We start from the raw sequence: 24,948 nt of genomic DNA, 5'->3' as shown, positions 1-24,948 counted from the left end.
GATTGCCCCCCCCCCCTCCCCTATCTACTATTGGATTTCTAGACAAGACACTGATTATTTACAAAGAATTTATCATAGATCTTTCCCTGTAGTAACACATGTTATTTTAACAGTATCTACTTGGTTGTATTGGTTTTTGGATTGTAATGATTATGAATTTGAGTGAGATTATCATTTTAATATGGTAATTTTGAAATATTGAAACAATTTTGAAATATGGAAACATTTTTCAATTAAAATATTGATTTATTATACAATACAAAATTAATGCTTGGACTGTTGGTATGAATTATATCTTATATTTTAGTTATGAACTACACTTGATAAAACTGCTATAAATTTCAGATTTGTTGTGAATTTTTTTTAAGATTAAAAAAACTAACTTTTTTCAGATGAAATGTTTCCTGGACTTTAAACCGTGTGGTGCACTTTGTCAAATTCTTGCTGCTGTTTTCAAGTTCAAAACAGACCAAGGATGGTAACTATTCTGTTTGGTCGTCTTATTTTGTTGTAACTTTAAGCTATCAGCATTTGTAATCTTTGTTCTGCCATGTAGACATTAGAATATTTGTCCCAACTTTTATGAAAATGATGCTAGTTCTATAAGTTTGAAAAGTTGCAATTCATGCTCCCTATGGCCAAAACTAAACATCATTAATCCTTTCATTGCCAACTAATAAATATGCACCAGCAGCGCATTCAAGTGTTGGGGTGGACAACTTATCAGTGATATACTGTATTTGTTTCATCACCTTTTTGTCCCTTTAAGGTAATTTAATGACCATGGTCACTGATAGATGTATTATTTTTGTCATGTTGCTTCTGAAAGAAGCTGTTTGTGTTTTATGCAGGGTTGGCACCAATCGACCGCCCCCGGTTTAAACCAGCGGTTTTTACCGGTTAAAACCGCCCGGTCAATACTCCCGAAGTGGTCATTACTGGTCAATACTGGTCGATTGAACTTTACCCCCAATTTTAATTTATATTTCATGCCTAATTAAACAATATTGATAATATAAATTAAACAGACATGTTTCCAATAATGTCTTAAGCTATTAATACCCACTATTTTATACCTGTTCATGCAATTTGTAGGCCAATCTCTCAAAATTTTGCAAATAAGTCAAAGTTGGTCAATTTGATTTTTCTGGTTGATTGGACTTTTTTTCAATTCTAATGAATTATGATGCTCAGATAATTCTGTGCTTGATTCAACAAGAACCTGTCAATTACTGTGTATGAGTTGTTCCTCACACCCCACTGTCCCCACAGTCTTCTAACAGTCTTCTCACCTATACAGGTTGGGGCACCCAAAACTGATGATAGGGCCTTAAATGGCACGTTTTTGACACAATCCTTACTTGTCATGTTTTTTTACATTGATTTCTTTAAATACTTTTAAAACAAAATAGTGAAAAAAACATCAATTTTTATTGATATAAGAATAAAAAACATAATAAGAAATAATTATTAAAAGAAAAAATAATTGAAAAGAAGAGTAGACCCACAATTGGAAAACATTATTTGTTGGCAAAATCAAGAACTTTGATTGTTTATTCATTTGAATACCAATTGAACTTTTTAATATGAAAGGGAAAAAAACCTCTTAATACAGAAAGGAAACAAGTTAGAAGTAACTATTAAATTAATAGCAAGTACAATGTAATCTTCTTGTGTGAGTGATATGAAATAGCCTAAGGGCAGATTTGCTTAACCCTTTGCATGCTGGGAAATTTGTCGTCTGCTAAAATGTCGTCTGCTGAATTTCTAAAATTCGCATTTTCTTCGATTTTTTTCAAAGAATACTATCAGAATAGCAAACAGTTTGGATCCTGATGAGACGCCACGTTCTGTGGCGTCTCATCTGGATCCAAACTATTTGCAAAGGCCTTCAAAATTCGGTTCCCGCATTGTAAGGGTTAATTGTCAATATCAGAGACATAACACTGCACGCATTTTATTAATAACTAAGAGGCCAGATTTATAACCCTAGAATACACAAGAGTTCTGTTTGTCCATCTGCTTATCAAATAGATATATCAATAGATATGTGAAATGTTATGGTACCTACAATAGTAATAATACAGATGTGATACACTGAGATAAAGATATTGCCTTAGTCCTTATGTAACTTTGTACAGCTTTAAAGAATTTTTTACAATAAATAACTCGGAAAAAAGTTTATCAATTACAGAATAATTATTGATTTAATATAAAATGGCTCCTTTGTAATGTTTAAATGCTACAATTTTCAATCGACCAGTATTGACCAGTAAAGACCAGTATTGACCGGTTTTAACCGGGTATTGACCGCTAGCCCGGTCAATACTCAATTGACCGGTCAATATGCCAACCCTGGTTTTATGGTCCAATCAAGCCCATTGGGCTACCAAACTTTGCTTATATTTTGTGTATGATATCACCCAAGATTTAGACAAGTACAAGCCCTCTGTTGTCAGTTGGATTAAAATCGTGTTTCTCTTGTGGATAACAAAAAGTAAACACAGCATAAAACCCTTACCATGTACAATACTTTTTTTCTTAGCACCAATGTGAAATAATTGGATACAATAGCAGGGTTATAGATAATTGTTGGGGAATATTGGGTAATCAACCCCTGTTTTTGAAAAAAATAGGGTTTTTGTAAACTCAATAGAGTTTTAGCAAAATTGTTCACCCCCTACTTTTGAGCTTAATTGGGTTTTTCACCCCCCGTTTTTTTAACTCAATTGGGTAATTAAGGGAATGACATATATAATATAATAAAAACTACTAAGGTTACTATATTATTTAAACAAATTGAATTCATAAAGGTACCTGTACATAACAACAAACAATTACTGAATTTCTGATCAAAGTTAATGCATTTTTGCGTAAATAAGACTGAGTCCATAAAAATCACTGCACAATTGATGAAGTTATGGCTGTTCAAAGAGATGCACCCCGTTTTTGGGTCATTTTGAGTTGAATACCTTGAAAATGAAAGTAGAAATAGTACGGGTCCATGAATAATTACAATAATATCCCAAAGATTGATAACCGCTGGAAAGACTGCCTTCTTTTCTTCATATGAGGGCATATAAACTATCCGGTAGATTTTTGTACGGAAAATAACCAGTATAAAAAATACGCCCGGTGTTCGTAAGAATTGCCTTGCGTGACGCTAGTTTTTTTTATGGGAACTACGTTATTAAATTTGTGTTTGCGTTTTTGTATGCTTTATTTTGAATTTTATAATTATGTTTTTGGTTATTTTAATTGGGTAACAACGCAAATACGCTTGTTATCTATAGCCCTGACAATAGGAATTTTTTGCCTTACCAGAATATTGTGAAGTTACTTATTTAATATCTGTGTTAGAGACATAAGTCAACTGTTAAGATTCATTATATATCACTTACAAGCATTTAGTCATTTTAGTGAACATTTTGTGCAACAATTTCAAGATAGTTCATTGTGTAAATTACCACCGTTCAGGAGGAGAATGGACTTCCAGTCCCCGTCTCGTATGGACCGCAACGTAGAGATGTTCATGCAGATAATGAAGTCCCTGCAGACCAACAAGTGCCATGTGCAGCCCAACATCTGCATCAAGTCGACACTGGACAAGCCCCTGATCTCGCGGCTACGAGACATCATCAAGAGACACCAGGGGCTGATCACTGACAATGAGGACGAGGCTACACATATCATCCATGGAATGCCTTCTGCAGCCAGTACAGAGGGTCAGTGAGATAGAGGGAAGGAAACTCTAATTCTGTCATTAGCTGACTTTGGTTGTGGGAAAACTGGGCTTAATGCATGTTTGTAGTGTCCCAAATAAGCCTGTGCAGTCCGCACAACCAATCAGGAATGACGCTTTCTGCCTCAACTTTCTTCAAAATCAAATGAAAAAAAATCCATAAAATCTAGTCCCTGTTTACTTTGTGCGGACTGCAAAGGCTAATCTGGGACAACACTTTAGGCACATGAATTATGCTCAGATTTCCAGGACGTGACTCGGCTAATTTAGCCAATAATTACTCTTATTTGATTGATTGTATTTGGTTGCCACTTTATCTTTATAAAAAGACCTTAGCTGAAGTGGGAAAAATTTTGCCTAAGTGATGCAAAATAAGGCTTAATAAAATTCTATGAGGATCTTTAAAATTCACATAAATAGCTTAAATGAGAAGAAGAATTTAGATGTAGTTTGGCGAATTCCGCTGATGACCATTTTGAAACAGCTTTTGTAGCCCTGTGGCCATTTTGGAAAGTAAAAATTATAATTGGACTAAAAATGTTGCTCCTTTAACATAAAGAAGTATTGCTCATTTATGTATTATGCTTATAATTTTTAATTGAAAATATGTAATCTTTAATGACTATTGTCATAGTTAGTTAGTTATTTATGTAAATATATACTTCTTTGGAAAAAATACAATGTTTGCAAATGTTAAGCTTCATAATGGATAACAGAAGTGTTATTTTATGATGCCTGTTTTTCAGAGGAATGGTGTCGCCCAGTGTTGAAAAGGGACAGACATGCCCTTGTTCACTTCTGGTACACTCCAGACAGGTAACTTGAGGGCATTGTACAAACATGCTATAACTTCACTGTTCTAACGGGGGAAAAATGCTGGTAAAGTGGTTCGTGTAAATTTAACCTAAGTGCAACAATCCCAAATTGTAAAAAAAATCTATAATGTGTTTTCATTTTTTAATTGATTTTTTTTTAAGAATTGTAAATAAATGCAAAGTTAAGAATTGTTCAATAGTTATCATTAAAAAATTATATTAGTATTATAATATACATATCATGTTTGTTTGCTCCATGTTCTCTGTGCGGGTCTCTAATAAGTTTTGTTCAGCAATCAAGCCCATAACTGTGTATTTTTAGCTATGACACATGGATGCCAGATTTGGGCTGTGAGCAGGAACCAGAGCCTGCATGGTCCCAGTCAGGAGCGTGGGAGGTGAGTGGCCCCAGAACACATGAGGGGCTGTCGACTATTTTATATTAATGTGGAAAAAAGGTGATGTTTTTTGTTTATAAGGGACATTATATGAAAGAATAATTTCATCAAAGCAGTAACCTTTAATTGAGAATGTATAGGTCCAATTTTGGAAAAATATGTACTTCATTGGAAATGGGTCCCTAAAATGGGAACGGAAAATAACTCTGGTATCATATACAATATCAAGAGACTGAGAGCATATTAGGTGAAATGTGATACATACCATGTCTTGAAACATAAGCCTATTGTAAATGTCTGTCTTGTATAGACTCAAATTCTCTTCTTAGCTAGAATGTCAACTTTCTAAAGTGGAAGTTTTAGTAATCCAATCTGTCATTCAAGGTATATTACTAAAAGATATTTGTGTAAATTGTAACCTAAGTTTACCAAAAGCTTTTTACACGGCCATATTTTCTTCAAAATGCAATAAAAGTATAGTACCTTCAATTCCCAGGTAGAAAAAATCAACAGCCTTATAAGAGCTGAGCCCCAATTGAACAGGTTTTTCCAATACTTAGAAAAGTGTGCAAGACATCAGCTGGCTATTCCTATTGTATTGATCTAGTTGTCTGGTCAATGTGTGATCACACCTGGTGAAGGTGCTAATACTTCCAGTGTTCCTCCTTGTGCTTTATACACAGAGCCACATCTGCCTTAACACAGGAGGGACTTGTTGACTCTGAAGAGCATACCTTTGAATATATATTTGTATGTACATTGGTTAAATGTGTGCTAAATTTTTGTTCTTGACGTAAGTATAGTAGTTATTATTGGTGTTATGAAAGATTGTTCTAATGAATGTCTAGTTTGTTTTGTATTTATTGTAATACTGTGTTCTATATTTATAATATTTAACAGAGACAATTTTTGAAGTTAAATACTTAAAATTAAACTTTAAATTTATTGTTTGCTGTAAGTAAAACGTTCTATAAATTCTTTATTTACCACTTATCATAGCATGTCTTAAATTGTCACATTTTTTTGGGTCACACTACATTGAGTTAGGAAAATAGGTTTAATTGTAGTGGTAAAACTGCATTAAATGTATTTGCAGTTACTTTTTACACATGCATGTTGTTGACAACATTTCTATAGTGGGAGGTTTTCATGAAAGTTTGTTATTTGGTATGCGCAAGTGTGCATTCTATTTTTCTATATAGTGATACATATTATTTTATTAACAATTCAATAGAAATGTTGCTTCTAGATGAAAATGCTTTTTTATGTATCAACATTAAAATCTTTCCTTCTCAGAAGCAAAGTTAAAATGGCTATATGCAACCAGCTTAAAACTATAACAGGTTCAGGTTTTATTCTTATTGCTGCTTATCAGTATCTTGGGTTGGAAATCTAGGGTTGGAAATAAATCCTTGAACACTTTTATCTATCAAGAAATGTCTTTAATTTAATTTGATTTTCTAAGGGACTATAAACACATACAAATGCGTGTGCATGTGCATAAATTGTCTGCACAGGTTTCCACTTTTACTTAATATTTTGTTTGAAGGAAAAATCCAGTCAAGGTGGAAAGTATTGTCCCTGTTAAGCCTGTGTTGTCTGTATAGGCTTATCAGGGACGACACTTTACACTCGTGCGTTATGCCCCGTTATTGTGTTATGTGCAGGTGACTGCTAGGTGGCTGCTGGACCTGGAGGAATACAATGAGTGGATGAACGAGGAGGACTACCTAGCTGAGGAAGAGGTGTGTCTTGTCGTTGAGAAGTCCCGAGTCCGCGTGAGTACCATGGCAACACCACCCCCAGTCCGCCCCTACCCTGCCCCCTCATTACCTGTAACCCTCACACATAGCCCCACTGTCTTCTTTTTTCTATGGCACACACACAAATGCTAATACTCACTAGTTTTTGTTGCAATCTTTACATTATTATTTTTTTAAGTCACTAGCTCTAATCATAAGGCAATCATAGCACAGATACTAGTGAAAACATGAAAAATTTCTACTTATCTGTATACATTTATATGACTGAATTTCCATAAGATCAGATTGCCACAGCAGCCTGTTTTGGTAAGTGGTAAAGCTGCTTTTGTCTGAAATAGCAGTAATATACAAGTTAAGTTTAATACGCAGTACAATTAAGGTTTCTCAAATTCTTAACTGTTGTTTCAAATACTTTTCTAATTATTTACAAATTGTCAATTTATTATTTTGATCCAAATTAATGTAGATCACTGTATACAAAAACATTAACTATTTTAATTGTTGTTTGTAAACTTTGACATATTTATCAATTTTATTTGCTATTTGATATGAAAAAGCATATTATGTATGAAACCTTTTAATGACATTTGTTGAAAATTACACTAATTAGTGGAAATGGTGCATGCATTTTGTTAGTACTGCCTCTTTATTTCAAACAGATTGCCATTGTCGATGAAATGAGGATGTATTTCATGGTGTTTCACACTGAGATTTAAATAGTCTACGCCTTCCTTTTTATGATCAGTTTTGCTATAACAAAACATCAACAATTTAAGATATACAATTTTGACTTTGTGTAAAGCTTAAGCTTAATCTAATTGATAAAATACTCATTAGCAATTGTACACTAGTTTGTTTGTCAGTCAGAGTACATATGGGAAAATATGTGTGTGAAAGGGTTCAAAGTCAGGTCCTAAAAGATGGTGTTGTTTTGGTACTCATTGTTTCTTTGCATATGAATTCTCTTACTGCTGTTTAAATCTATATTAATCAAATAGTTTATGGATTGTACTCTACTCAGTTGCATAATAATGAAATCTCTATTTTAATTTGCCTTATTTGTTGAAAAGTATGAAAACAACAATTTAAATCAGTTTTCTTTTGTCGAATTTTGAAAACAAACTTTCATGCACATCGTAAAACTATTAAAAATGTAAGCACTTCTGCATTCATCAGTTTTACTATTGGATAGTTTTGAATGTTATGAATCTCTAATTTCAGTACGAAACAAAGAAGATTAAGAAGAAGTTTCCAACCAAATACACCATGGATGATGTAAGACTTCAAATATTATTCTAAAAGCCATTGTTAAAACAGTTAAATAGAAAAATAAAGAACTACTATTATTGTACCATTCATCCTTATACTGCCATAATACATGGGCCCACATATTCAACGTTAATAATGTTTTTACAGTAGAATAATGTTTAGAATAAAATTTCTTGAAATAGCGAATACCATAAGCCAACTATAAAACTTCACTAGCCTGTGTGGTGTGCAGGATACCATAAGCCAACTATAACACTTCACTAGCCTGTGTGGTTTGCTGGATGCCATAAGTCAACTATAAAACTTCACTAGCCTGTGTGGTTTACAGGATACCATAAGTCAACTATAACACTTCACTAGCCTGTGTGGTTAGCAGAAAACCATAAGCCAACTATAACACTTCACTAGCCTGTGTGGTGTGCAGGATACCATAAGTCAACTATAACACTTCACTAGCCTGTGTGGTTTACAGAATACCATAAGCCAACTATAAAACTTCACTAGCCTGTGTGGTTAGCAGAATACCATAAGCCAACTATAAAACTTCACTAGCCTGTGTGGTTTGCAGAATACCATAAGCCAACTATAAAACTTCACTAGCCTGTGTGGTTTACAGAATACCATAAGTCAACTATAAAACTTCACTAGCCTGTGTGGTTAGCAGAATACCATAAGCCAACTATAACACTTCACTAGCCTGTGTGGTGTGCAGGATACCATTAGTCAACTATAAAACTTCACTAGCCTGTGTGGTTTACAGAATACCATAAGCCAACTATAAAACTTCACTAGCCTGTGTGGTTAGCAGAATACCATAAGCCAACTATAAAACTTCACTAGCCTGTGTGGTTAGCAGAATACCATAAGCCAACTATAACACTTCACTAGCCTGTGTGGTTTACAGAATACCATAAGTCAACTATAAAACTTCACTAGCCTGTGTGGTTTACAGAATACCATAAGCCAACTATAACACTTCACTAGCCTGTGTGGTTAGCAGAATACCATAAGCCAACTATAACACTTCACTAGCCTGTATGGTTTACAGAATACCATAAGCCAACTATAAAACTTCACTAGCCTGTGTGGTTTGCAGAATACCATAAGCCAACTATAAAACTTCACTAGCCTGTGTGGTTTACAGAATACCATAAGCCAACTATAACACTTCACTAGCCTGTGTGGTTTACAGAATACCATAAGCCAACTATAACACTTCACTAGCCTGTGTGGTTTACAGAATACCATAAGTCAACTATAAAACTTCACTAGCCTGTGTGGTTTACAGAATACCATAAGCCAACTATAACACTTCACTAGCCTGTGTGGTTAGCAGAATACCATAAGCCAACTATAACACTTCACTAGCCTGTATGGTTTACAGAATACCATAAGCCAACTATAAAACTTCACTAGCCTGTGTGGTTTACAGAATACCATAAGCCAACTATAAAACTTCACTAGCCTGTGTGGTTTACAGAATACCATAAGCCAACTATAACACTTCACTAGCCTGTGTGGTTTACAGAATACCATAAGCCAACTATAACACTTCACTAGCCTGTGTGGTTTACAGAATACCATAAGCCAACTATAAAACTTCACTAGCCTGTGTGGTGTGCAGGATACCATAAGTCAACTATAAAACTTCACTAGCCCGTGTGGTTTACAGAATACCATAAGTCAACTATAACACTTCACTAGCCTGTGTGGTTTACAGAATACCATAAGCCAACTATAAAACTTCACTAGCCTGTATGGTTAGCAGAATACCATAAGCCAACTATAAAACTTCACTAGCCTGTATGGTTTACAGAATACCATAAGTCAACTATAAAACTTCACTAGCCTGTATGGTTTACAGAATACCATAAGTCAACTATAAAACTTCACTAGCCTGTGTGGTTTGCAGAATACCATAAGCCAACTATAAAACTTCACTAGCCTGTGTGGTTTACAGAATACCATAATTTAACTATAAAACTTTACTAGCCTGTGTGGTTTGCATACGAGCAGCAATCTGTGAGACGGTTCTTATTCCATTTGTGTAAAGTGTGGTCAAGATTAGCACCTGCATTTCTCACTGGCAAATCTGAGATAGCACTACTATTTATTTCATTTTTTAATTTTTCAAGGAAGTCTCGTTAAAACATAAGTCCAGATTGGGTGGAAATTATCATGCCTGATTAGCCTCTGCCAAATACGCAAGCTTATCTGGGAAGACACTTTTGCTGATACATTTAAGGGGCCTTTTCACAGATTTTGGCATGTATTGAAGTTTGTCATTAAATGCTTTATATTGATAAATGTAAAATTGAATCTAAAAAGCTCAAGGAAAAAACAAGAGTAAAATTAAAGAAACAAAAAAAAGTAACCCTCAATGGGACTCGAACCCCACTGAACCCTGGAGTAAAAATCAATCGCTTAGTCCACTCTGCTATGCTTTATAATTTTCAGATTTTTAAATCATCAAAAGATGCATATCATGGATATTTTAGAGCATGGTCAATGTTGAGTATTGCTTTTTCCTCACAAATATCATCACTACAACGAAAATTTGCAAATATGAAACAATTTTTTTTTAATTTGTCCAATTTACCAAAACGTGAAAAGGCCCCTTTAAGCCCGGTTTTCCAAGAGCAGGACTTATATGAAATCAGCCTGATTTTCTGACAGCAAGCTGATTTTGTTTCACAGTTGACTGGAGATGAGCGCAGTAAGAAGAAGAAACGCAAGAGGTCGCCCTCTCCAGTCCAGGAGAAGAAGTCAAAACGTAAAGGGTATGTTAGTATGGACAATTGTTTTTGGTACATTTGCATTGACAATAAGGTCTGTTTACTTGGAATAGACAGTGACAGTCAGACTTTTAATGTAGTTATTTGTTGTTTTGTCCATAGTTTTGCAACTGAGTATTTGGTCAGCAAAAACACTGTTATTTTGTTCTTGCTAGCTCAAGACTAAAACTTTCGTTTTGAAAATGCAAAACAATTTACAGTTAACGCTTCATATCCCTGAGGGATGTGATTATGAAACACATTGACGAAGGAAAATGTATTTTTATATTTTGATAGATCTAGAAAAGTTATGAACTATTTGTACTCTTAACGCATGAGCATACAGTGTCATCCCAGATTAGCATGTGAAGTCCGCACAGGCAAATCAGGGATGATACTTTCTAAGTAAACTGGATTTTTGTTTAAAATATAACTCGTTCAAACAATAAATCCAATAAAGCGGAAAAAGTCGTACCTGATTAGCCTGTGCCTTCTGCACAGGCTTATCTGGTACTAAGCCCAGTTTTCTCAGAACAAGGGTCAATTTTTACCCTGTTATTATACCATGTTTAGGAGCCGTCAGTCGATGGCGGGGTCCTCAGTGAAGAAGGGGCGGAGAGATGACGAGGAAGAGGATCTGACAGCTGACATGGAGGACCCCACACCAGAACCCAACATACAGGAGGTCCCTCTGTCCAAAACTGGTCAGTACAAGATGGGCTCCCATGATCTCATATTATGTCAAATACAGGGGGGGGATTTCTTTGCACCTGTCCATCAGTACGTCTGGTTGTCTAACCTTAGATCTAAGTTTCTGGGAGATATTTAGAGAAGGCTTTGGTGTACAACCATGCAAATTGGTGTAATGGTAGGAAAGTCTATTGATTGGTGTACAACCATGCAAATTGGTGTAATGGTAGGAAAGTCTATTGATTGGTGTACAACCATGCAAATTGGTGTAATGGTAGGAAAGTCTATTGATTGGTGTACAACCATGCAAATTGGTGTAATGGTAGGAAAGTCTATTGATTTTAAGTGCAACAAGTCAAGGTCTCAGGGGGTTGTCATGACAAATTTGTTTCAACATGATATTTTGTAAATGCTTTGACCAAAGACCATGCATGTTAATATCATGGTTGCTTGTTACAAAAGGAAAAGGTAGTTTGAGTTTGAGGTAACCTGATGAAAGGTCACAAGGTCGGGGCATTTGTTTCTGCACAATATATAGAGAATATATGGTTGGTGACTTTTGATATCATGTGACATAAGACGAGTCTGATATGGCGTAGGAAAAGGCGAGGCTTGCCGAGCCTTTTCACACGCCATATCGGACGAGTCTTATATCACATGATATCAAAAGTCACCAACCATATATTCTATTTATTATGCCACATTTTAAAGTAAATAAGAAAATATTCACAAAACAAACAAAAAAAACAACCGCTAAATTCATTGATGTAGATATGGTAATAAATATGCAAATTAGTAGCAACCTGATTACAACCGCTAGCGTCGATGCATATATATTTTCACATTAAAAAATAGTTCAAAAGTAAGCAACAAACAATCAAATTTAAACGCACATAATACAAAAACTGAAGCGAGAAATCGAAACTTAAAAGAACAATTTATGCACTAAAAACACAATACCAATATTTTTTTACAATAACACATTCGACATATACTTCCAAGAGTACACACCAACCGCTATTTTCAAAGCGAATGTGTTGAGTGAAAATTTTAAACAATAAATACAATAATCAAATGGAACGGGATTTTGACGTAGTGCGCAATTTGGAAGTGATAAGAGTGATTTATTTTTCAACTTGTCCATCTCCGTAATATACGTTTAGTTGTGAGATGTTAACAGTTTTCCCCAAAAAACAGGCCTTCACGTGCGAAGTCAAAGTGGGTGGGGAACGCGACTACATGTGTATTTCGAGTCGCTGGAACTTCATAATAAAGCTGCTTTTGTGCAATATTCAGCGACGTTACCTGCTGTGCGTTAGACGAAACGAAAATGCTTTGGTTTTGCATCGTGTTTTGAGACTGTCAGGGTGACATGATGGATAAATTGCTGTTTGACTGACAATAAATGAACATGTTTGTGTTTGGAGATTGCTGAGGTTAATATCTTCACAATTGGGAAATCCTAACATAAGTTGACTGCCAGTTTGACCACTGATCTGCATAATATCAGTGGGAGAGCATGCTGAATCTCGCAGCTTCTGCACCATATGTTTCCTGGCCGAGTGGTTGGTAAGTTTCATTGTTATGTATACATGCTTAAACACACATCTTTCATTATTTGTGCCATTTTTTTACACCCATTCTCATGCTGATGAACTAATGATCAGTGCCAGTTGTTCTACTGTCGCGAACTGTTTATTCAAAATTGTGGAAAAATGAGTTGCGCGCTGTTCGAAATTGTGAAAAAATGAGACACGCACTGTACCAAAATTTGAAAATGAGTCGCGCACTGTTGAAAATTGTGGAAACATTAGTTGCCCACTGTTCATTATGATTTCAAAATTGTGGAAAAATGAGTCCCACACTTTTCATAAATTAAATTTTGAAAAAATGAGTCACGCGCTGTACAAAATTTGTAAAATGAGTTGCTCACTGTTCAAATTTTTGCAAAAAAAATAAGTCATGCACTGTTCATTCAAAATTGTGGAAAAATGAGTTGCGCACTGTTCACAATTGTGAAAAAAATCATGTCACGCGCTGTACAAAATTTGGAACAATCATTTACGCACTGTTCAAAAATGGGGGACAATTTTGTGGGGCACTGTTAATTCAAAATTACAAAAAAATAAGTCACAAACACTTCAAATTGTGAAAACACATGAGTTGCGCACTGTTCAAAATTTGTAAAAATGAGTCGCTCACTGTTCAAAATTTGGAACAAAAGAGTCACGCACTGTTAATTCAACATGGTGGAAAAATGAGTCGCGCACTGTACACAATTTTAAAAAATGAGTTGTACACTGTTCAAAATTGTGAACAAATTGAGTCACGCACTGTTCATAAAAAAATTCACTGTTGAAAACTGTGAACAAATGAGTTGCGCGCTGTGCAACTTTTTTGAAAACATGTGTCGAAAACTGTTCAAAATTGTGTCGCCCACAGATCAACATTGTGAAAAAATGAGTTGCAAACTTTTTTTAAAATGTGAAAATTTGAGTCACGAACTTCTTTAAATTGTGAAAATTTGAGTCACAAATTTCTCAAATTAGGAAAACAAACACCTATTCCCTTTATAAGCAAAAAAAGCCCCGAGTCCATAATAAAAATATTTTAAGTTAAAAGAAATTCTTAATTATTTTTATATAAAGTGGAGTTTATACATTTTCATTTTGTATTTATAATATTGTGTTTATTAAAGTTGTAATTTGTTCAAGTTGTGCCATAAAAATGTTATTAAAACACTCTATTTTGAAATGTTATCTCCTGTTGGATTTGTTTTATTTTATTATAATATGAAATGTTTTTCTTTTAATGGCAGAAAGTTGCGACCACACATTCCATGGGTGATGATATCTACCAAAATTCTTGGCGGCACAGTTCTACCCTCGTCAGTTGCACTTGTCCGAGTCTTTCTCTGCCTCTCAACCAACTCGAGATATTCCCCCCCCCCAACTGCATCCCGGCACAGCTTCACATCAACCCATCTAATTAATTTGTCGGAAAGGTAATACTTTTTTGTCGACAAATTTATTTTTGAGAGTATTTATGTTATTGTTTTATCTGAACATGTTATAAATCTATATGTCACTATATTTATAAAGTTTAAATTTTAATACAAATTATTTATCTGGATTTTTATTTTTAACCCTTTTCATGCTGGGAAATTTGTCGTCTGCTAAAATGTCGTCTGCTGAATTTGTAAAATAATCATTTTCTTCATTTTTTTCAAAGATTACTATCAGAATAGTAAACAGTTTGGATCCAGATGAGACGCCACGTTTTGTGGCGTCTCATCTGGATTCAAACTGTTTGCAAAGGCCTTCAAAATTCGGTTCCAGCACTGAAAGGGTTAAAGCAGTTTTGCAATGAATGTTTGATGATGTTTTTTTTTCTAAAGGATTCTTTATTTTATTTTCAGGTTGACTACACAAATTTCCTGTTTGGTTGTGGAGATAGAATCATTTTTTTGTGAAAGTTTGATTTCAGACACTTAAAAATTGAAATTGTCATGTATTAATAGGCATGGCAGGCATTAGCAAAGCATCTCAATCAAGTATTAATTATTTTACTTTGTCAATGTTAATTCATTGTGTATGCTATTCACCTGTTTGCCTTGCTTTTTATAAGAATGACACAAAAAAGGAAAGCATTTGTAAAGTATTAGTGAATATTTGTCATAAATTCTTCTTTAACTTGATCAAATCTGTCATATTTTATTTAAAATGTGTTAAGTATATTTGTGTTACGTTTTAAATGTTTATCATTACTGTTTTAAATTGTGTTCATCTGCAGCCAATGAATGGTAGCGGTGCACATTTGTATTTGTTTATTTTTTTTCCATTGATTAATGCTCATTTAATTTATATTTCCCTATAGATATATACTTAATAAAGTGTTAGTTTTGTTAAAGAAAACAACTTGTTGTTTATTAATGTTCTAACTTCTGAATAAAATATGAATCGATGTTTGTTTCCATTTAAATCAAAGAAGCGACATACCACGCCTACAAAAAAGTAGTTCTCAGAATGGGCGGAGCTAAAACATGGAACGCTAAAAAAATTCTTTTAGTAAACCAAATATGGGCGGAGTTTTAAAACGGATTTTGATGGGCGGAGCTTAAAACTGTTATCGGATGGGTATCCGATAACACTTTAAAATATCATGTCAGCGTCTCCAACGTAAATGCGCTGTCGTGGCATAATAAATTGTGACCTCTTTAACCTGCAATCATGAAACTTAGTGTAGTGGTTTCTTGGGTAGAAAGAAAGTTCTAAGTAAGAAGCCTAATAAATTTTAGTTTATCAGGTCATAGGTCACAGGTTCTTGTGTCATACAAGTAGTTTACTAACACTATGTAGAGAATTATTAGGATCATATAAAGAATGCTGATAAGTCTTGACAAAAGATGACCCTTATGATTTTCAAATCAAGAGATCCAAGGCCATAGTCACAGAAACAACTTATGCAATTCTTGTTATTTATCATCTAATAAAGTTTTCACTGATTTGTTTGACCAATTTCTTTTTATATGTGTAGTAGGTATCATATAACACATCCTCATGCTTTAATTTTTCAAAACCAAAATAATTTTCAATTAACCAACACTGCAATTTGTTTTATATTACCTGATAAATCATAAGACACCATGTTCTGATCATTTTAAGCAAAGTCTGACTATTAAATATTCTATAATTTACATCACTGCCAAGCTGTATGGAACATTTCAATTAACCCATTTATGCCTAGCATCTAGAAAAAAGGCCTTGGCAAACAGCGTAGATCCAGATGAGACGCCGCATGATGCAGTGTCTCATCAGGGTCTGCGCTGTTTGCTTAAAGGAATTTCTGTAAGAAATATTCTAAATATAGAAATAAATATACTAGACATCCCTAATTTTGGAAATAAATTGATCCAATTGAGAAGGATGGGAGAGTCCACTAGGCATAAATGGGTTAACAATGTATATAATGATGCTTGTATCTCTGCAGCACCCCGTAGCAGCAAAGACAGTGAGTTGCAGCCCCTGAAGGGAGGCACCGTGGTAGACATGGAGGAGGAGCAGGCACAGCAGGTGAGACTGGGGCCTGGGCACAGGGGCATCAATATCTGTGGGGGAAAGGGGGGGGGGAGCATGCAGCAAGGGTAGTGAGTTGCAGCCCCTGAAGGGAGGTACTGTGGTGGATATGGAGGAGGAGCAGGCATAGCAGGTGAGACTGGGGCCTGGGCACAGGGGCATCAATATCTGTGGGGGAAAGGGGGGGGGGCATGCAGCAAAGACAGTGAGTTGCAGCCCCTGAAGGGAGGCACCGTGGTAGACATGGAGGAGGAGCAGGCACAGCAGGTAGGGGCTGGGAAGGGCAGGGCACTGGGTGTAGAGGGCAGGGCACTGGGTGGAGAGGGCAGGGCACTGGGTGGAGAAGGCAGGGCACTGGGGCTTCATATCTGGTATCAATATAATTGTGTGGGGCAGGGGGATGGGCCAATGATCGCATGGTTAGCGGGTCTTTTTGTAGCATAGGGCGGCGTCCAGTGTGATTTTGAGTCTCACTTAAAATTTTACCCGACGTTGGGAAAGAATTAAGTTGAGATTAAAAGAAGATCAGACGAACAGTTATTTCCGGTTGGTTTACCGACATCAGATTCGTTGTACGTGTATCATGACGAGCTCTGTTCAGCGCCCGTCAGTCATCATGCGGAGACCCTCCGGTCATCAGACGGTCGCCGGCCAATGTGTGTGTCCCTTACAATACCTTGATTTTTGCCGATACCCGTACAATGAATTTGATGTCAGGCAATAGCCCTGCGATAACCGGTCGTTGATCTTCTAATCTTTTTTAAATCTTAATCTGTACCCCCAGCAAAAACTTCCGGTTTTCAGACAGTTTCAACTTTTACACATTTAAACCCCAATGCATCAAGCCCAATTTCCAAAAAGAGGCTTAATACTGTTTTTATGCTTGTTGTAAATTCTGTTGCGTCTGCAAAAAAACCCAAAACACAATAGGTATCATATTGTAAATAAGTGTGGGTACTTGTGTTATGCTTTATTTCACGGTAAAATCCATCCTCACAATTGTTGATGCTGCTGCAGGCACACAGAGGAGCAGACAGATGCAGACAAGGTCAAGAAGGACAAAGATGAGCTATCCACTGGGCTTAATGCTTTGTGCAAAGTGTTGCCCCAAATTAGCTTGTGCAGTCTGCTCAGGCTAATCAGGGACAACACTTTTGGCCCTCTCTGGATTTTGGGATTAGAATTTGAATCCATTTTGCTGCAGGCGGGTGAAGGCGGTCACACAGATGAGCCCACTGATGCTGGTGAGACCAAGGGTGACAAGGATGAAGTAGAGGACTCGGTGACAGAGCAGACCCACCACATCATCATCCCAAGCTACGCCTCCTGGTTTGACTACAATGGCATAAACGCCATCGAGAGGAGGGCACTGCCCGAGTTCTTCAACGGCAAGAACAAGTCCAAGTCACCTGAAGTGTGAGTAGTTAACGAGTTGAAGGAGTGACTTCTCCTCCTGTCAGCTGATTTTCTTCCTTTCAATGTCAAAGTAATGTTTATGTCCCCCACCACTATAGTGGGGGACATATTGTTTTTGTCCTGTCTGTTGGTTTGTTTGTGTGTTTGTTTGTTTGCCCCAACTTTATTATTTGCAACAGGATATGTGTTTGTCAGAAACACTATGCCCCTTTTTACGCCGCTTTGAAGCTATATATTTGACCTTTGACGTTGACCTTGAAGGATGACCTTGACCCTTCACCACTCAAATTGTTCAGCTCCATGAGATACACATGCATCAAGTTATTGCAAATGTTAAAGTTGGGGCAAACAAACAAACACAAACCAACAGACAGGGCAAAAACAATATGTCCCACACTATAGTGGTGGGGGACATAATAACTTTTGCAATATTGAAGATAGCAACTTGATATGTGGCATGCATGTGTATCTCATGGAGCTGCACATTTTGAGTGGTGAAAGGTCAAGGTCATCCTTCAAGGTCAAAGGTCAAATATATAGCTTCAAAGCGGTGCAAAAGGGGACATAGTGTTTCTGACAAACACATATCTTGTTCAACTGGTTATTAACTTAGCTGGATCAATATACATTTGAAGAGTTTATTTGAACTCTGTAAGGAAGTTAGGGCATTTTCCTCTCCTGGTGTTGTTCTTAAATCACTGCCCTGGTAGTGGTTGCTAAAGTATTGATATTTTCTATTGTAATTTATGCTAATTTTAATGTAAGTGACATCAAAATGGTAATTCAGTGTTTTGTGGTTTACAATTAAATACACAAAATGAACAATTCAGAGCTGTGAAATAACTTCATTATTTTAACAGCATAAAGCTGGTTTTGATATTAAAGTGTTAATTGCTTTTGTAGATTCCCCCAAAATATCTTTAATAATTGAATCAGATTTTCAATTTGTATGTGTACATATGAAACGAAATATGCAGAAAGAGTTTAAAATTAATTTTTGTTCTTTGTTTAAAATGTGCACTGAAGTTAGTGTAACTATGAAAATTACTCTGTTAAAATTAAAATTAAAATCATATTATAGAATTGCTGTTTCATGAAGCTTTATGGGAATGGCTATGACCAGAGTGTTTTTGTGTAAATTTTCATGGTCAAAGTTCAGCCTTCATCCCATCTAAAAAAATAATATATTTTCCCTCATGACTGCCTTAAATTCCCAAATGAAAGTTTAAAAAAAAAATACTTTAAAATGTCAGTTTATCTCCTTATCTAGGTCCTTGAGTTGAACCTTGGAAATATTATGTTCAAAAATAACACGTTTACCAATGTCCTTAACTTGGGTCAATTCCCAAACTGTTGAAAACCCCACTGCTTCCTGCTGTTTCAGGTATTTGGCGTACCGTAACTTCATGCTGGACACCTACCGTCTCAACCCTATGGAGTATCTGACCAGTACCGCCTGTAGGAGGAACTTGGCTGGAGATGTCTGTGCAATCATGAGGTATACTGGGTGCAATATTCACTTTTAGTTTAAGGGGCCTGCATGGTTGAAAGGAATTCACATCTGAGCAAAAATCGATTTAAGGTGGAAAGTGTCTTATCTGGGAACGAGTTTTCACACTCGTATTAAACCCCATTTTCCCAGAGCACTGCTAATTATGTGTCCTGTATTAATTGTGGGATCTGCATTTGTAAGAATCTGCATTTGTAAGAACATTCTGTTCGTACTTTATCAATACAATTAAATGAATACATTATAAAGTTAAATCTCAATGATTTAGTATATATTTTATTATGCCCCCCTTCGAAGAATATAAACTGATATTGTTTTGCACATGTCGGTCGGTCGGTAGGTCGGTCTGTCCACCAGATGGTTTCCGGATGATAACTCAAGTAAGCTTAGGCCTAGGATCATGAAACTTCATAGGTGCATTGATCATGACTGGCAGATGACCTCTATTGATTTTCAGGTCACTAGGTCAAAGGTCAAGGTCACAGTGACTTGAAATAGTAAAATGGTTTCCGGATGATAACTCAACAATGCTTACACCTAGAATCATGAAACTTGATAGGTAGATTGATCATGACTGGCAAATGACCCATATTGATTTTCAGGTCACTAGGTCAAAGGTCAAGGTCACAGTAACTCAAAATAGTAAAATGGTTTCCGGATGATAACTCAAGAATGCTTAGGCCTAGGATCATGAAACTTCATAGGTACATTGATCATGACTGGCAGATGACCCCTATTGATTTTCAGGTCACTAGGTCAAAGGTCAAGGTCACAGTGACTTGAAATAGTAAAATGGTTTCCGGATGATAACTCAACAATGCTTACGCCTAGGATCATGAAACTTGATAGGTAGATTGATCATGACTGGCAAATGACCCATATTGATTTTCAGGTCACTAGGTCAAAGGTCAAGGTCACAGTGACTCGAAACAGTTAAATGGTTTCCGGATGGTAATTCAAGAATGCTTACGCCTAGGATCATGAAACTTCATAGGAACATTGATCATGACTGGCAGATGACCCCTATTGATTTTCAGGTCACTAGGTCAAAGGTCAAGGTCACAGTGACTCAAAACAGTAAAATGGTTTCAGGATGAAAACTCAAGAATGCTTACGTCTAGGATCATGAAACTTCATAGGTACATTGATAATGACTGGCAGATGACCCCTATTGATTTTCAGGTCACTAGGTCTTAGGTCAAGGTCACAGTGACTCAAAATAGTAAAATGATTTCCGGATGATAACTCAAGAATGCTTACGCCTAGGATCATGAAACTTCATAGGTACATTGATCATGACTGGCAGATGACCCCTTTTAATTTTCAGGTCACTAGGTCAAAGGTCTAGGGCACAGTGACTCAAAACAGTTAAATGGTTTCCTGATGATAACTCAAGAATGATTAGGCCTAGGATCATGAAACTTCATAGGTACATTGAGCATGACTGGCAGATGACCCCTATTGATTTTCAGGTCACTAGGTCAAAGGTCAAGGTCACAGTGACCAAAAATGTATTCACACAATGGCTGCCACTACAACTGACAGCCCATATGGGGGGCAAGCATGTTTAACAAACAGCCCTTGTATGATATAATTTATTAGTTAAGACAATAAGGATTAGCAACAGATCAGAAAACTGTACATCACATAGGATGCAAGTTGCAAATCAGGAGATTTCCTGATACATAAATTAGAAGTATTTTAAGTAGAAAATGAGTCCTGTTACACACATGGTATAGACCAGTTGAATGTTATTGTTTACATTCGGGATTTTTCGCGCATGCGCACTGACTGGTTGGCAAAAAACACTGGTTACAGTAATGTAAAACATGTATATATGTCTTTTGTTTAGTCAATAAAACGATTCAAAAATCCGAAATAAACATTAAAACTCTTAAATAATAGTGCAAAAATATAATATTTAGTACCAATAAATGTATTTTCATAAATATAATTTCCTCTGTATAAAAATACGAATTGGTTATTAACATCAGAGTAAACGTGGTCGGAAGACTAAAAACTGGCAATCCCACAAATGAAAACAATTAATATTCTTTCGTATTCTTTGTGATAGTAAGATTTTGATAAATTATATTTCAAAGATAATAACACATACATTTATTTGATTATAATTATTATAAGTGGTGTAGATATTGTTATTGTTCATAAGCGAACGATCGAAAGTGTAAGAGGGACATTTAATCAATTATATAAAACTCAGCCCTTAAAGCGGAATACATTACATTTTTTAAACATTGTAGTGATTTCATCACTATTGAATGAATTATCGTTTCGTTTCCATCGAATGACAATATCATAAAGTTTAGCATAAATATGAAAAACAAGAACTGCATATTATGCAAATTGAACTGTCTTTGCGTGCACTCTTTTTACTGGTGATAAGGAGTGATAACAATCTAGCATTTTATGATAAATAAATCTATATATTAATTTATTTAACGCAAGTATTTGTTACCATTTTGTTGTTTGCTTTTTTTCATGATATCATTCGTACACTACAGTAACGTACGATCTTAACACGTCATAGCAGAGTTTACATTTGCCGGTACTCGTTAAATATGTTAATTGTGTAGCAGTGAAATTGCACAATAATTTTAATTTATAGTTATTAAACACTGTATTATTATGATTAAACTGGCTAATATATATATATATACACTAGCTCCTGTTAATCCATTTCGGACAAATATTTCAATTTTTTATAAATATGTTAAAATATTTTATTAAAGCAACTTTTTCGTATTTTAGCTTTACAATTTTGCTTAGATGATCGCTCAATATGCCAAGAGATGACATGGAGGCATCATAAATTGTGTTTATTTTACGACTTCAACAATATCGATTAAACAACACATTTGTTCAGTTGACTAGTTTAATGACATGATTAAAATATATTTTGCCTCCCAATACACATCACACAAATGAAATCGAATGTACATGTATAAAGTATTCACTAACAGATCTATATAATATATTATGCAAGTAAGAGAGTGGGATATAATGGCCGCAGCGTTAACCAGAAACAGCCGTTGGTAACCACGAGCCCCGAATGAGTGGATGATACACTCGTGGAAGTCGGCCGCAAGAAAACTATGCCTACCGGGGGTGGAAGAGCACACGTTGAATTACTGATGTGAAGTAACTATGCTATAGGAGCAACACCGCCTACCCAAGTAAAAATGCTCTTGCTCATCAAGCGACCTGGCCAGGAGAAACCATCTACTTGATTGGGCTAGACCTAGCTCTACCAGTCGCTTGACCTCTTAATATCCATGACCGCTTCACTTGCGATCACACTTTACTTGATCGCTCCACTTGCGATCACACTTTACTTGATCGCTACACTTGCAATCACACTTTACTTGATCGCTACACTTGCAATCACACTTTACTTGATCGCTACACTTGCGATCACACTTTACTTGATTGCTACACTTGCGATCACACTTTACTTGATCGCTACACTTGCCATCACACTTTACTTGATCGCTACACTTACACCTGCGATCACACTTTTACTTATCACACTTTTACTTGATCGCTACACTTGCGATCATACCACTTTTTATACCAATGGTCACTTGACCATTACACACTTTTTAACTTGGACATTTAGTACCAATGGTCACTTGACCATTACACACTTTACCAATAGTCACTTGACCATTACGCACTTTTTAACTCGGACATTTAATATCAATGGTCACTTGACCATTACACACTTTTTAACTCTGACATTTAATACCACGGACATTTAATACCAATGGTCACTTGTTTCAGAGTGCATGCGTTAATGTCTTCTGTTTCAGAGTGCTTGTGTTCTTGTCTACTGTTTCAGAGATCACGGGTTCATGTCTTCTGTCTCAGAGATCACATGTTCATGTCTTCTGTATCAGAGATCACATGTTCATTCTTATGTTTCAGAGATCATGCGTTCATATCCTCTGTTTCAGAGATCATTTGTTCATGTCTTCTGTTTCAGAGATCACATGTGTTGTTCATGTCCTCTATTTCAGAGATCATGGGCTCATGTCCTCTGTTTTAGAGATCACGCGTTCATGTCTTCTGTTTCAGAGATCACGTGTCCATGTCTTCTGTTTCAGAGATCATGCGTTCATATCCTCTGTTTCAGAGATCAAGTTTTCATGTCTTCTGTTTCAGAGATCACGTGTTCATGTCTTCTGTTTCAGAGATCACGTGTTCATGTCTTCTGTTTCAGAGATCATGTGTTCATGTCTTCTGTTTCAGAGATCACGCATTCATATCCTCTGTTTCAGAGATCACGTGTTCATATCTTCTGTTTCAGAGATCACGTGTTCATGTCTTCTGTTTCAGAGATCACGCATTCATATCCTCTGTTTCAAAGATCACATGTTCATATCTTCTGTTTCAGAGATCACGTGTTCATGTCTTCTGTTTCAGAGATCACGTGTTCATGTCTTCTGTTTCAGAGATCACGCATTCATATCCTCTGTTTCAGAGATCATTTGTTCATGTCTTCTGTTTCAGAGATCACATGTTCATGTCCTCTATTTCAGAGATCATGGGTTCATGTCCTCTGTTTCAGAGATAACGCGTTCTTGTCATCTGTTTCAGAGATCACGTGTTCATGTCTTCTGTTTCAGAGATCATGCGTTCATATCCTCTGTTTCAGAGATCACGTGTTCATATCTTCTGTTTCAAAGATCACGTGTTCATGTCTTCTGTTTCAGAGATCATGTGTTCATGTCCTCTGTTTCAGAGATCACGTGTTCATGTCTTCTGTTTCAGAGATCACACGTTCATGTCTGCTGTTTCAGAGTGCATGCGTTCATGTCTTCTGTTTCAGAGATCAAGCGTTTATGTCTGCTGTTTCAGAGATCACGCGTTCATGTCTGCTGTTTCAGAGTGCATGCGTTCCTGGAGCAGTGGGGCCTGGTGAACTACCAGGTGGACTCTGAGAGTCGCCCCACAGGCATGGGTCCCCCACCAACCTCCCACTTCCACATCCTGGCAGACACACCATCCGGGCTGCAACCTGTCAACCCACCCAGGGTCAACCAGGTAAGCAATGGGGTATCTCCAGATGTGCTTCTGTGGCTATATTCATGTGCGTAAAGTGTTCTCCCAGAATAGCCTGTGCAGGCCTCCAAAATTGGATTTAAGCTATGAAGTGACCTAAAATCATAAAATTCCAAAAATGCAAAACATTTTTAATTTGCCAACTGCATCAACTAATCTGGATCCACAATTTATGACTCTTTATTTAACTCGGTTTTCCCAGAGCGGGGTTCATTGATTTATTTTAAGCCAGAATGGCCTGCTTATCATCTCTTGAATATAGACTTGTTGACCATTTTGGCAATTGATGGACAAATACAGGGATGTCAATTGTCCGGATTATTCTTGAAATTCAGATCCGAGCCGTCTAGGGTCGTTTTTTGAGATCAATGAAAATCCGATGAGTTTTTAGGAGGGATTTGTTCGAGAACAAAA

The 24,948-nt window shown here is 36.2% G+C and overlaps 1 protein-coding gene and 1 long non-coding RNA gene across 5 annotated transcripts in view; both read left to right on the top strand.

The window, feature by feature from the left end:
• The window catches only part of LOC127860084 (SWI/SNF complex subunit SMARCC2-like), a 48,598-nt gene that overhangs the window by 11,901 nt on the left and 11,749 nt on the right, over positions 1–24,948 (top strand). For 3 of the 4 annotated variants that reach the window (XM_052397881.1, XM_052397883.1, XM_052397884.1), the window contains exons 3-14: positions 393–478; positions 3,478–3,725; positions 4,489–4,558; positions 4,880–4,955; positions 6,623–6,733; positions 7,940–7,993; positions 10,685–10,767; positions 11,335–11,465; positions 16,441–16,523; positions 17,731–17,942; positions 19,327–19,440; positions 24,360–24,516. In XM_052397881.1, the coding sequence (XP_052253841.1) occupies positions 393–478; positions 3,478–3,725; positions 4,489–4,558; positions 4,880–4,955; positions 6,623–6,733; positions 7,940–7,993; positions 10,685–10,767; positions 11,335–11,465; positions 16,441–16,523; positions 17,731–17,942; positions 19,327–19,440; positions 24,360–24,516 (1,425 nt within the window). The remainder of the gene's footprint in view (positions 1–392; positions 479–3,477; positions 3,726–4,488; positions 4,559–4,879; positions 4,956–6,622; positions 6,734–7,939; positions 7,994–10,684; positions 10,768–11,334; positions 11,466–16,440; positions 16,524–17,730; positions 17,943–19,326; positions 19,441–24,359; positions 24,517–24,948) is intronic. The other variant, XM_052397882.1, reaches the window with a different exon arrangement.
• LOC127860086 (uncharacterized) lies at positions 12,604–15,316 on the top strand. The gene is made up of 3 exons (XR_008039597.1): positions 12,604–13,020; positions 14,270–14,455; positions 14,870–15,316. It is a non-coding gene; the product is annotated as an uncharacterized LOC127860086 (long non-coding RNA).

Source organism: Dreissena polymorpha, chromosome 15, assembly GCF_020536995.1.
Source record: "Dreissena polymorpha isolate Duluth1 chromosome 15, UMN_Dpol_1.0, whole genome shotgun sequence".
NCBI lineage: Eukaryota > Metazoa > Mollusca > Bivalvia > Myida > Dreissenidae > Dreissena > Dreissena polymorpha.
Note: the sequence above shows the minus strand (reverse complement) of the source record. Positions and strands in the feature narration are given on the sequence as shown.